Source organism: Saccostrea cucullata, unplaced genomic scaffold (genome assembly GCF_032062105.1).
Source record: "Saccostrea cucullata isolate Sc308-1 unplaced genomic scaffold, CSIRO_AGI_Scuc_v1 ctg190, whole genome shotgun sequence".
In the NCBI taxonomy this organism is placed as follows: domain Eukaryota; kingdom Metazoa; phylum Mollusca; class Bivalvia; order Ostreida; family Ostreidae; genus Saccostrea; species Saccostrea cuccullata.
The window spans coordinates 246413-259724 of record NW_026931523.1 but is presented as its reverse complement, the minus strand read 5'-3'; the positions used below and the strand labels follow the sequence as shown (position 1 = coordinate 259724).

The 13312-nt window shown below is 30.2% G+C and overlaps 1 protein-coding gene across 1 annotated transcript; it reads right to left on the bottom strand.

Moving 5' to 3' along the window:
- Window positions 1–7723: 7723 nt before the first annotated feature.
- LOC134232815 (uncharacterized) lies at window positions 7724–12536 on the bottom strand. The gene is made up of 8 exons (XM_062714794.1): window positions 12498–12536; window positions 11080–11157; window positions 10356–10587; window positions 10150–10266; window positions 9429–9573; window positions 9275–9348; window positions 9097–9141; window positions 7724–7773 (listed from the first exon to the last, which is right to left on the bottom strand). The coding sequence occupies exons 1-8, from the start codon at window positions 12498–12500 to the stop codon at window positions 7724–7726; spliced, it is 744 nt and encodes a 247-aa protein (XP_062570778.1). The 5' UTR covers window positions 12501–12536.
- Window positions 12537–13312: the final 776 nt, after the last annotated feature.

The window sequence follows — 13312 nt, the reverse complement described above, 5'->3', positions numbered from 1 at the left end:
ACGCAAGGTCGTGACCTTCTAGCAGAGCTCTAATGGGCTTCTACAAAGCCCAATAGTGCAAATCAGAAATAAATGAAGTAAAAACGAAATTATTAAATAAAGAAAAAAACGAAATTATTAAATAAAGGAAAAACGAATTTATTAAATGAAAAATAAAACGAAATTATTAAATGAAGGAAAAAGAAATTATCAAATGAAGAAAAACGCAATTATTAAAGAAAGAAAAACAAAATCATTAAATAAAGAACAAGAGGCCCATGGGCCCAATCGCTCACCTGAGCACTGTGGCTAGGAATAAGTATAGAAATTGGTTTATTATTAATAAGTTTAAATCCAAAAGCAATCCAATGACCAATCATGGCTTTGGTATTATTTAGAACATAAATTTTAAAAGAATGTTCCTATATATGTCTATTGGTTATTGTGGCTCCCCCCTCCCAGGGTCATGATTTGTACAAACCTGAGACTGCACAAGCTGAGGATGCTTTCATATAAAAATTACCAATTATGGCTTTGCAATTCATAAATTTTAAAAAAAAAAAAATTCCGAAATATTTCTATGTAAAACTTTGGTCGGCCATTGTGGCCCCGCCCTACCCCATGATTTGAACAAACTTAAATCTACACTACCTGAAGATGCTTCCATATAAATATGATCAATTATAACTTGCAATTCTTGAGAAGAAGATTTTTAAAGAACTTTCCCATTTCTATGTAAAACTTTGGTCGACCATTTTGGCCCCGCCCTACCCCCGGAGGTCATGATTTGAACAAACTTAAATCTACACTACCTGAGGATGTTTCCACATAAGTTTCATCTTTCCTGACACAGTGGTTCTTGAGAAGATTTTTAAAACATACCATTAAATTTTCATTAATTCCCAATTATCTCCCCTTGAATGAGGCCGTGGCCCTTCATTTGAAGAAACTTGAATCCCCATTACCTAAGGATGCTTTGTGGCAAGTTTGGTTGAAATTGGCCCAGCAGTTCATGAGATGAAGTCGAAAATGTGAAAAGTTTACAGACTGACAGACAGACGACGGACAAAAAGTGATCAGAAAAGCTTACTTGAGCTCTCAGCTCAGGTGAGCTAAAAACAAAATTATTGAGTTAAGATAGCATCGTTGATAAGTTTAACAAAACAAAACGCGAGGATAAGGGTTCCAGTCACGCGTGGTTCATTCCACAGTGAGTGTGTCTTCAGCGCCAGACTTGCGACGTCCTTATGAAATGAGGGGAATGTAGAAGTAAAATTAGTCACGAAGTTATCAAATCATCCTCGTTTTTGTTTCAACAACCCGTGATTTATGAATATACAGATGGGGCGGTAGGCTTATTCCGGAGGGTATTTTTTAATACGATAAGCAAGGTCTTGACCTTTCAGCGATTCAAGCGCTCTTTTGAATTGGATGTCATTGATTTCAATCAAGCAGAAACATCCATCCTCATGATCCTCTATGCATAATGCAACACATCAACAAATTACGTATACCGCTGAACAATTATTGACAATATACTTCAAACATTAGATTGAAGTATTTGTTTCAGTTGATGTTTTTTCTTTCTCCCTCACTCTTCTTTTTATTTAATAATTTCGTTTATCCTTATTAAATAATTTCGTTTTTATTTATATATCAGTTCTGTTTTCTTTATATATTAATTCCGTTTTCTTAATATATTAATTCCGTTTTTTTTTTATATATTAATTCCGTTTTTCTTTTTATATTAATTCCGTTTTTCTTTATATATTAATTGGTTTTTCCGTATATTTTTTTGGTTTTTCTTTATATATTAATTCCGTTTTTCTTTATATATTAATTCCGTTTTTCTTTATATTAATTCCGTTTTTCTTTATTTATTATTTCCGGTTTTCTTTATATAGTTTTGGTTTTTCTTAATATAGTTTTGGTTTTCCTTTATATATTTTTGGTTTTCCTTTATATTTTTTTTTGTTTTCCTTCATATATTTTTTCCGTTTTTCTTCATATAGTTTTGGTTTGCACTATTGGGCTTCCGTAGAAAGATTCCATAACACAAAAGAAGTTTTTGAGCGTGAGTTTTTTTTTTTTTATAAAGAAGTTACCTTGAAAGGCTACGAAACAGGAAAATCCTATGAATTAGGGGAAAAACCTTGTTTTTTACAATACGAATTGTTAGCCCTTCATTTACAAAATGAACTTTCGCATTTTCTTCTTTCATGACAAGGTACACACGGCGTGTGTGACCGGTCGGCGGGGATACCTACTCTTCCATGGCACCTGATCTCAATTTGTTTACTAGGTCTGTATTTGCCCTGTTCCTGATTTGTATGGAATAAATAAACTTTTGATTTTGAATTTTGTTGGTTACATACATGTATATTTTATAAGAATATATCAACGCGCTTGTCACAGATGAAAACAAGCTGAGTGAGGTGCAAGCTTTTGACGTGGACTTAGATGTAAAAACTAGTGTTTTAAAAAAACATAAAGAAGTTTTTAAATCTTGTACATCAGAAGAACTGATCTCAAAACAAATTCTATATTACAAAGAAGAAGTTACGGTATTAGCTTTTGTGTACCCTAAAATGCAATGTCATCGAAATGTTTTGAAACTGGCTAAAATATAAGTTAAGTATACATATATGTCTTTGATAAATCAGAAAAGAATATGACACCAAAAAAAATAACATTCGTCTATTCAATATGGCGTCAGAAATGTGTTGCATTTCTGTATTTTTAATAGAAAATAATTCAAATCAACCAATTTCAAGGACATTTTTTTTTCTTTAGAAAATAGTGTTCAGAGCCGTCGCCCACTTAAATTTTTTGATATGTTGTGCTAAAATAAATAATAATAAAAAAATAATAATACAAAATCACAAGTCCAAAAGTCTTAGTGGGCGAGTTATGTAAAAACATTAAATATTTTGATACAGACCTTGAGTATCCTACTACATGTACATTGTAGTACCAGTTTTACAATCATCATTTTTCGATTGAACATACCCCGTGGGGATCCGGGTTAGAATAGGCCCTCAGTATCCCTTGCTTGTCGTAAAAAGCGACTTAATGGGGCGGTTCTTCGGACGAGACCGTATAAACCGAGGCCCCTTGTCACAGCAGGTGTGGCACGATAAAGATCCCTCCCTGCTCAATGACCCTGAGTGCCGAGCATAGGCCAAAATGTGCAGCCCTTCACTGGCAATGGTGACGTCTCCATATCAGTGAAATATTCTGGAGAGGGACGTTAAAAACTATACAATCAATCAATCAATCGATTGAATATTGTCTACACATCATTGTCTACATCATTATATCTGTTGGAGTTACTTCACTTGTCAATTTTTTAAAATAAATAAACTGATAATTGGATCATATTTAATGAAGTTGGCAGTACATTTGACAGGTGGAAAGTCCAAGGTATAGAATGGGGTAAAAGAATGTAAAATGAAAGTGGTTAGGCTATGTACCTGTATTATAATTGGCCTAAGAGAGGACTACTAGCATCTAAATTTTTGGAACTTGTGTCGAATCCATTTGACATATTGTCAATAAAATATTTTTAAAACAGAAGGCCAAAGATCACGTTATTGGATGCTGCATGCAAGTCATACATTGATAAACGTCCCTAGGGGTCCTTCCCTGCCCCCTGTTTATGGTAACATTTAAACTTCTTTGAATTAAATCTAAAGACCCAATGCTGTTTTGGTATTTTGACAGAAAAATTATAAGTTCTTTACTTAAATACTTTACAATTTCCATTTGACCCCCGGTTAAAAATGAAAATTCCGTTACATTATTATATATAAACAGGACACTATCAAACATATAACGAAAGGTGGTTTGGCTACTTTAGAAATTATTGGGGAAACAAGGTTTTATTTGTATAAAAAAAATAATACTTCTAATATATTATTGCTAATCTATACAAAGCAACACCAATTATCTTCCAAAAGATGCTTAGACTATTGTATAAAATGTAAGAGGAGTTCTTGGAAGTAGGGTGCATTGTATATAAATTGCCATATTTCGATCCCTATTTGAAAAGACCCTAAAAGTTAAATTCCGAAACCTGTTTGCACATCTGTAGGACGTCACCAATCATTTTCCAATATATGATTAAGCTGCTGCGTTAACTTATTTTCATTAAAAATAATAACTTTTTGGCTCCTGTTTTGCCCATTCAGGATCATCTTGTAAATTCCAAAAATAGCACACATATATGACACGAGTTTAAGGACGAAAAAAGTGTCACAGACGTAAAAGCTTCCAAATTCAGTATTTCACAGAATCCAGTGAACGACAGGATGCAAAGTGGTAATCAAAACATTGATTCTTTCATAAATGACCCATTTGCTATTAAGTCTATTGAAGGCAACCAACAGTCGGAGATTATTTCATAATTGTTTTATTTCGAGTTTTTAAAATCACTGAATAGAGAAATTCACTTTAGCAGTTTGTCTTTGAACTTTTTTTTACAACTTATTTGCTGAATGTTATGATACAATGACCCAGTCAGCAAATACAATTCATCATTAAGTCAAGTGCTGACTATTGTTTCTCGTACTTATTGATGGATCATTATATGCAAACTGAATTTTCGACGGATTATTCACTTATTCATTATTTCCACATCATGACAAGGAAATACAGCGGATGTGACCGCTTGGCAGGGGATGCTCACTTCTCCATTGAACCTGATTTCACCTCTGATATTTAAGAAGTCTGACAAGTGTTTTTTTTTCTTTTTCAATGTAAATTTGTATTACTTGGATACTTCATAAGTAAAGAAATGTACTTTTTTTCATTTTTTAAAATATTTTTTTTTATCTATTCATTCAAACATAAAAATTATCTTATCTAAATTTAATGGCTGTATGAATTAATAAGAAATATTTTCTTTTTATAATTTCAACATAGAAAAAATACTTGAAGCTTTACTCATACCTAGTTTGAAACCTACCTGATTCATTTCCTCTGGATATCTTCTTCAGAAGATCACCCCTGATTGATGCTAAAATGATTCAAAAATTAACCCTATTCTAGAACTCATATTAACGTTAAACAAAGAGTGTTTCATAAAAATGAAACTTAGGAATATACTTAGATTGTAATATTAGTACTTTAATTTCGATGATTTATGATATAAGTTTTCATCTTACCAATATATAAATCTGTAGCTGAGTCGGTGGAAATGGTACCTGGAATCAAACCAAATAGTTTGTTTTAACGTTGTTTGACTTTACTGCATGTTTATTTCTTTACGCCCCTTTCGAGAATGTTTCATTATATCAAACGGACTTCCTGGGAACGGCTCTCACGCTCTTATCAATTTGTCAAGACGGCAGCCACGTTAGTTTTATAATATAAATGATATTATTGTATATTTTGCAGGTATTTTTATTATCATGGTAAAACTAACAAAATATGACATCGTAGCAAAACATCCTTTTTCTTTGCATATATACAAAGGTGGCAAAAAGAAACTTTTTAACGAAAACGTTTTCTTTTCGTGTTTTAATGAAATATGTGTATATGAGAATATACATCAGACTTACTAGACGAATCAAGTGTTTCAGGTAGCACCTCTACAAAGAAAATAGCCAGGATTAATAAAAGAATATCTCTAATCTCAGAAGGAATCAGGACGAATGAACAATATATGGTAATAAATACCAAAATATGTATGAAAAGATGACTTCGATTTAGCTTTTACAATAATGTTTTGATTATATTCATATTTGTCACAAAGCGTTTGCAAATCATCTTTCTGACAAATTTGCATCGATACCTTAATCTTATCAATGCTAAAATTTCGCAACAGTTAAGGTGAAACATCCCTCTTCTCCAAAATGCACCAATCTTTTTTAAATTCCAAGGATTGATTTTCTTTAGTTTGGAGTGTGAACCGTTGCTTATTTATTCCAGAAATGAATATTTGTCAATCATAATGTGAAAAAGATCAAATAGGTAAATAAAAGAACAATAATTTTTTTATTTCACACTAAAATAAAAAGTATGAGGTATATATGAAAATGATATTTACTCTCACACCTATCTAATTCTCATTAGAATACATATCTAACCGTTGCTTTTTCAATCAGAAGATCAAATTGTTTTGTGCTCGTAAAATAATAGGAATTCATACCAGAGTTATGTTAATATATTGGCCCTTGAAAATATTTTAGTGAAACAAATTATTAATTAAATGTTCATAAACATTTTTGCATCTATTTTTGCATGAAATTACTGTAAAAATAAAATTTCTTATACATTAAGAGACAGAAATATGTCAATTTACGCCATTAAAGGAACTGAATATAAACGTTTGAGGTAAACTACTATAAATAATTACCGAAATTTGACAATAGAGATTAGAAATAAACATCTGCACGATCGCACAAATCTATTTATTTTTTATTATAAAATGGTCCTTGGTAAGGTAAAATATGAAATGACAATTGACAATTCTTTGAATTCCATGGGAAAATATCTTCTCTTATTGGAGGGATATTGCACCTTAAATCGTAGATGATAATATATTTCTCTTCACCTAATGCAGTTTTTCAATTTGTAAAAAAAGTAGGAAATCATTGCAAATTTTATATCTGCACATAGTAAATTAATAAAATAATCCTCGTTTTAAGAAATAGATCACGTTGATGACATATATCATTTTTAGAGGTTTTTTTGGGAGGATTATACCATGAAGTCGGTCACGTGAAAATATTCTAGAAGATTTGATCACACGTTCTAACTTAATGTTTTATTCCAATGAAACTCTAAATAATAATATCATATTGATTCTCTTATATTCATATTCTACTCGTATTTGTGCTATTCAAAAAGGGACTTTTTATATTTTGCTATCGAAATGCAAATGAAAAAAGGTATCTACGACGTTATGTGACAGCACAATCAGGGCTATCCATATTTAATGTACAGTTTGCTTTCCATACACAGAGAGTCTTATATTGTGACCAACTTCATTTCATTGAAAATTGAATTTCAGTTTAAATAGAATTGTCATATAAGAAAAGACAACAGCAAATGTAAGTAGTATACTAGGGGAAATCAAAACGTTCTTGAACTGAGGCAATATAATTTATAAAATATAGTCTGTGCTTGATTATATCCGAATAGCGTTTGTGTTTAATATGGTCAACGTCTTTGACGTGAATGACATCAAATCGATATAAACTGTGCATCTCTCATTTCTCTAAATCTCTTTTGGCAAAGAAAAAGTAATACAAGTATTATGGTTGCATGTAATTTCTCTGTAGCCAGTTCAAACAATTTCGAGGTCTATACCAATTTTTTTTTTTCAGGAGCAGAACTTTATAGAATAATGGGAAAATAAAATCGCGCCCCCTTTTTGGTCCTTCATTGTTTGGACACTCAATAAATTTACAATAAAATTTTATGGAACTCAGAGACTGAGGTAAAATTGCACATCACGTAACCGAATTAAGGGGATTTTGGGGGTGTCTAATGCTAATCACAAAAGAATTTTTCTTGGTTACACTCAGGTGAAAAATAAAGTCATATTCGAGGTCATGTCGCCTTGACATACTTGTACCATGGTACAAAAACATTAATATTTTCAAAGATAAAACATTATTTGTAGTCTTTTGTATAGATATAGTTAAGTTATCTGATAGTTACAATTTTACAAGATCTTAATTAGTCGCATGAATCAGAGGAATGTGTATACATCCCATGTCATCAAACAATCTATTTCTTAATACTTACTAATATTTGTAGGATCCATTAGGTGTGTTTCCTCTTCAGCTATCAAAATATAGTTTTATTAATTATATCCATGGAAGTCAAAAAGGCGATTACATTCAAATTCATTGTCAATACTAAAATTCAGCAACCAGTTATTTGTAGAAAGATCTTAAACATAATATATTTTACCCTAGTACTCCACTACCCAATACAACTTCTCTCAAGAATTTCCAATTATATAAATAATTCAGAAGGCACATTAAACTCTTATTATATTGCATGACCTAGTGAATATGAAAAATAACTTTCTTTGAATAAAAGGAAATTGGATTATTGCATTTATATTGAAATGTATTAAAGCGAAAAACTACTGAATTGAAAACATTTATCCGAAAGCAAAAAACTACTGAATTGAAAACATTTATCCGAATAAAAGGAAATTGGATTATTGCATTTATATTGAAATGTATTAAAGCGAAAAACTGCTGAATTGAAAACATTTATCCGAAATAGTGTAATCAGGAAAATTTTCGCCCCGTTTTAGTTTCGCCCCTTTCACCCTTCCCTCATTTGGGATAATATAAAATGGGCGAATTCTAAGGATACATTATAACTTCTTAAGTACAACGATGACAGGGTCAATTTAAAACGGGGCAAAATATGTCTGCAAGTGTGAAAGGGCGAAAATAACCCTATATACAGTATGTTGCTTTAAAGAAGCTTTAATTTTTTCAGGTCACTGAATGATTCTAATGTTTGTTTAAAACTCTTTAAAAAAAACATGATCCATAATTTTTTCAACGTCGATAGATTCAAGAGATTGTCTTTTCTTTTTTGTGAAATTTATGATTAAATATTAGTTTGTCTGATTATTTCACGTTTTTAAATAAATTCCCACCATTTAGGGATGTTTAAAGTATTTTGATAAAAAAAAACCTTTCGGAGACATTGAGACTTCTAGTTATATCTATGATTGAAAAAAAAGAAAGTAAGAAAACATTCGCATTGGCGGCAGATAAAGAACATCTTGCATTCTCAAAATTGAAAACATTTTTCAATGTGACACAACAGTCTTTCAGAAAAAATAACAATTGTCTTGTGCATGTAATGATCTTTGATTATGTAGGTTTATATCATCGTATATTATTACTTTCACCTTAGAAAAATACAGAGTATCTATTTAATAGTCAAAATGTCGCATCTTCAATACACTACATGTATAAAAACTATTCATAGTTTCCAACATATTTACATCTTCATGGGTGTGAAAAAATGGTGCAATCATTTTTTTAAGTTTGTTATATATATCTCCATTAGTTGACTCTTTTGGTATATATTACATTAACTACATTTGAAAATTAAACACAGTGGTGGAATACGTACGTTCATGTTTTGATGTGGTATTTTTTGCCATCCTTTTCTTTGCTGCTGTAATAAAAAAACATAACCGCTTTGACGTTTTATCCCAACTTGGACGAAATAAAGGGTTTACTAAATTTAGTATCACTTGAATTTTTAATACTTCCTTTATTAAAAAGAAACTATTCATAAATGTACTCACAATGTTTGTAGAGGTAAAATATAATTGCGCCAAGAAAAATTAGAATTACTATGACAATAGGTATAACCAATGCCCTGAAATAGAAAATAGAATTTTTGTCTGATAAAGTAATCTTAAGTAAATAAGAAAGTTATTCACAATATATTTTACAAACATTGGAGTAATATCTTTGTCTTTTGGCATTTCATTTTCTATTGGCATTTCATTTGACGAATTGGATGATTTGACAGTTGTTTGGATAAATGTTGAGATGGATGTGAAGCTGTTCGTATGCGAGACCAGTGAATAGCAATTTGAATCTAAAAATAAAAAATAATAGAACATAAAAAACCTTCTTTAACGCGACAATTGAATAGCAATTAGTAAATGGCTTGCAACTTTGTATGAGACATGCATATGTAAAAAAAAAAATAGGAACAGCAATTTAACACAAGATGTTTGAAACAGTACAGCAGCTTTGACTATAACACGATGATACTCTGATTATTTTGTAGTATGAGACATGTTGCTTAACAAAAAAAATACAACCTGACCTAGTGGTCACTGGAAGTCTCATCAAAATAAGTATTTAAGGATTTTTTTAACCAATATGATAATGTTATCATAACATTGCTATGACTGCATGCATGGCTGTGCTGTAATGAATGAATTTCTTGTTTGAAAATGTATCCTTGATATAATTAGATCACAATTTAGCAAGAAATGCTTTATATAATTGTGATTTTTAGCAATACTAATAAACTTACATTTATCCGTTTTACCTTATGCATACAGCATCTAATAATTTTTATCTCTTTAATTTTTTTCAAATCTATTTGAGAAGAGTAACTTTTTAATATCAGAAGATTAGTGACTGAGTGGTCGGTCTGCCTTACATTTATAAGCATCAGTTGATATATAGCGACTCGTGAAGGGAACTGCTATACTTCCATTTCTCAAATAAAGATGATCTTGGATTCTGGCACCATTTATATTATATTCTGTACAGTATCCTTATATTGAAAAAATAATTACTTTAGTGTAAATGAAAAAAAAATTATTGTTTTAACAATCAATACATCGTAAATGTAATTGTGTATACCTTGGATATAAAATTCAGGAGCGCATACTTCCACCATCACTTCCTCTAATTCATTTATGAGGCAGTGATATTTGAATTTAGATTTTTCCGTGCAGTTTTGTTTTTCGGCCATTGACTCGCAGTTTTTAGTTTTTGATGCTGTTTGGAAGTCGGCCTTATTTGTTGGGCAACTGTTTGCTATCGTCATTGATTTCTTGGACCATTCGCAGTAGCGATCACATATGATAGCATGCTGTAAAGAAATGTTGCATTTGAAAGTATAACATACATTTCAATTTTTTCAAAAGAGATTTAGGAAAATTTCAAAATTCAATTTTGAAAATGTAATGAAATGTAACGCTTTCTTGGGAAATTTGCAAATTTTTCTAGCAATTATTGTATGCAAATCTTAAAAAAAAAATAAAAATAAAATACATTAATTTTGTGTATTCCTAACCATAATGCGGTAAGCTTGTTATCCATCAGTATTTTGAAAGACATATCTCACTAGCTAGGATCCAAAAGTAACATTAATTGTCTGTGGTCAATAATTTTTGTTTTTAAAATTTTGTTAATATGTAATCTTGTTGTAAAAACATAGTAAAAATGTAAAATATGAATTTAAAAAGCAATTTGAATTTATTTATAGGGAAATGTTATTTTAAAGAATATTTATCTCTCTTTTGATTTTTGGAAAGATTTGGTATTGAAATATTACTTTATGTTAAGTAAAACAAATACTTACAGGAAGTATATTAAAAACAATAAAAAGTGAAATGGACTTCAATGCTTTTCGCTCCATTTTCAGTGTAGATTGTCTAAGCTAGAAAGAATACAAAAATGAATACACTAAAAACCATTAACACCATCACAATGACAATAATTAAATTCTACTGCTATTTTGTTAGTTATTTGAGTTTCATGCATATTTTCAAAGATTTTTTATTCTTATTTCAATTCCGATTTGAATTTATATTTCTTACTTTATTCCAGTTACTCATGAAAAAAGATATATTTCAGGTGAACATTGAATACCCTACGTGAGCCCCTTCAATCCCTAAAAACATCCACAAATAAAATGGCTAAATTGAAATTACAGTTAATTTTCAAATATAAAGATAATCACAATGATCTATGTGTACTACAGTGTTGTATCTCAAAAATTACAAACTATGCATATTTATAAACTGGGCATAATAAACAAACTCCGATAATCCCAGAGGTGAAATCAAGGGCCTAGGAGGAACATTGCGTATGCATAATAATGTAACAATTTTTTACAATTGTAATGAAACTTAAACCTTGTCCAAAACTTTTGAGTGGATGGGGCTATGGATTTCATTTTACATCATGTTTTCTTAAGGTACCAGTTTGTTCCACTATTACGTTTTACAACAAATTTCCAAACTTCAACTTTGGCCATTGATAACTTTTGAAAAGTTTTGCTAGGGTCATTATATTTTACCTGTGTATTCCATGTAAAAAAAATTCAATGGGGTATAAATTATTTTTGACCTTGACCTTAGAGTTTTATCACATTAAAATAACTTTAACCTTGGCTATAACTTTTGAGCAGTTATTATCACTATATATAGCTTATTATATTTGTGTCCTAGTGTCAATACCAATAATTTTGACCTTTTGATTTTGACCTTGGAGTTTGACCTGCAATTGAGAAACTTCGACCCTCTTTATAATATAAGATGCCATACGTTGTTTTTATCAAATTACCATATTCCCAGTGCTCAAACCACCCTTCTTGTTTCGTTCAAATGGAAAAGTCAACATTGATTTATATTCGTTCTTCTTCTTAAATTACAGTTGACACAGACCCAAGATCATATTTTGAGGAGTGATTTCACAAACTGCTGATATTTTCACAAATATATCATCAATGTCATGAATGTCAATTTCCAGGATATGGATATGGGTCCTTCTTTATTTTAAAATATCAATTAATTTAAAGATTTCTTTTTTGATTGACGTTTTATGGCTTAAATATGATTCAATGTCAGACGAAAACGAAAGTAGATAAACTTTTTTGTAAATACACCTTCATTTAAATCAATGACCAGCAAATCCAAGAATCATCTTTTAAAAATCTTATCTCGCTAAAAAAATGTCTTATTGATTATATATTAATAAATAATGAATAATGCAAACCATACGAGTCCTCCATTAAGCATAAGAATGCGTAGGCAGGTAGTTTACATTTTAAAGATCACGTAAGTGTACGGAAGCCCAATAGTGCAAACCAAAAATATATAAAGAAAAACGAAATTAATATATAAATGCAAACGAAATTATTCAATAATAAAGAAAAACAAAATTAAGAAATGAATGCAAGCGAAATTATTAAATAAAGAAAAATGAAATTGATTATAAAGCCAAACGAAATTATTAAATAAAGAAATACGAAATTAATATATAAAGCCAAAAGAAATTATTAAATAAAGAAAACCGAAATAAAAAGAACGAAATTATTGAATATAGAAAAACAAAATTATTAAAAAAAAGAAAAACGAAATTATTAAACAAAAAGGAGAGTGAGGGAGAAAGAGAAAATATCAACTGAAACAAATACTTCAATCTAATGTTTGAAGTAAATGTCGATGATTGTTTAACGGTATACATAATTTGTTGATGTGTGGCATTATGCACAGAGGATCATGAGGGTGGCGTTTCTGCTTGATTAAAATTAATGACATCCAATTCAAAACAGCGCTTGAATCGCTGAAAGGTCAAGACCTTGCGTATCTCCACGAACTTAAACTAGCGTCCGATCTGTGTACCAATAAATCTTAAATTTTTGAAACTGAAAAAGAATAATGATTTGATTACTTTGTGGAATTTGTTGTTCACAAGAGTGTGCATTATTTCACAAATATCACCGACTTATAAATACAAAATTGAGAGTTTGTCATTTAAAATATATGAGAACAAGAACTATATAATATAATACCACTGACTTATAAATA

What these genes read in the sequence shown, in the direction of transcription:
- LOC134232815 (XM_062714794.1), bottom strand. An exon ending in TTGTTTTTAATATACTTCCT is followed by an intron (nt 10,588 to 11,079) that starts GTAAGTATTTGT and finishes ATTTCTTTACAG; the next exon opens with CATGCTATCATATGTGATCG. An exon ending in TACCACATCAAAACATGAAC is followed by an intron (nt 7,774 to 9,096) that starts GTACGTATTCCA and finishes ATATTTTGATAG; the next exon opens with CTGAAGAGGAAACACACCTA.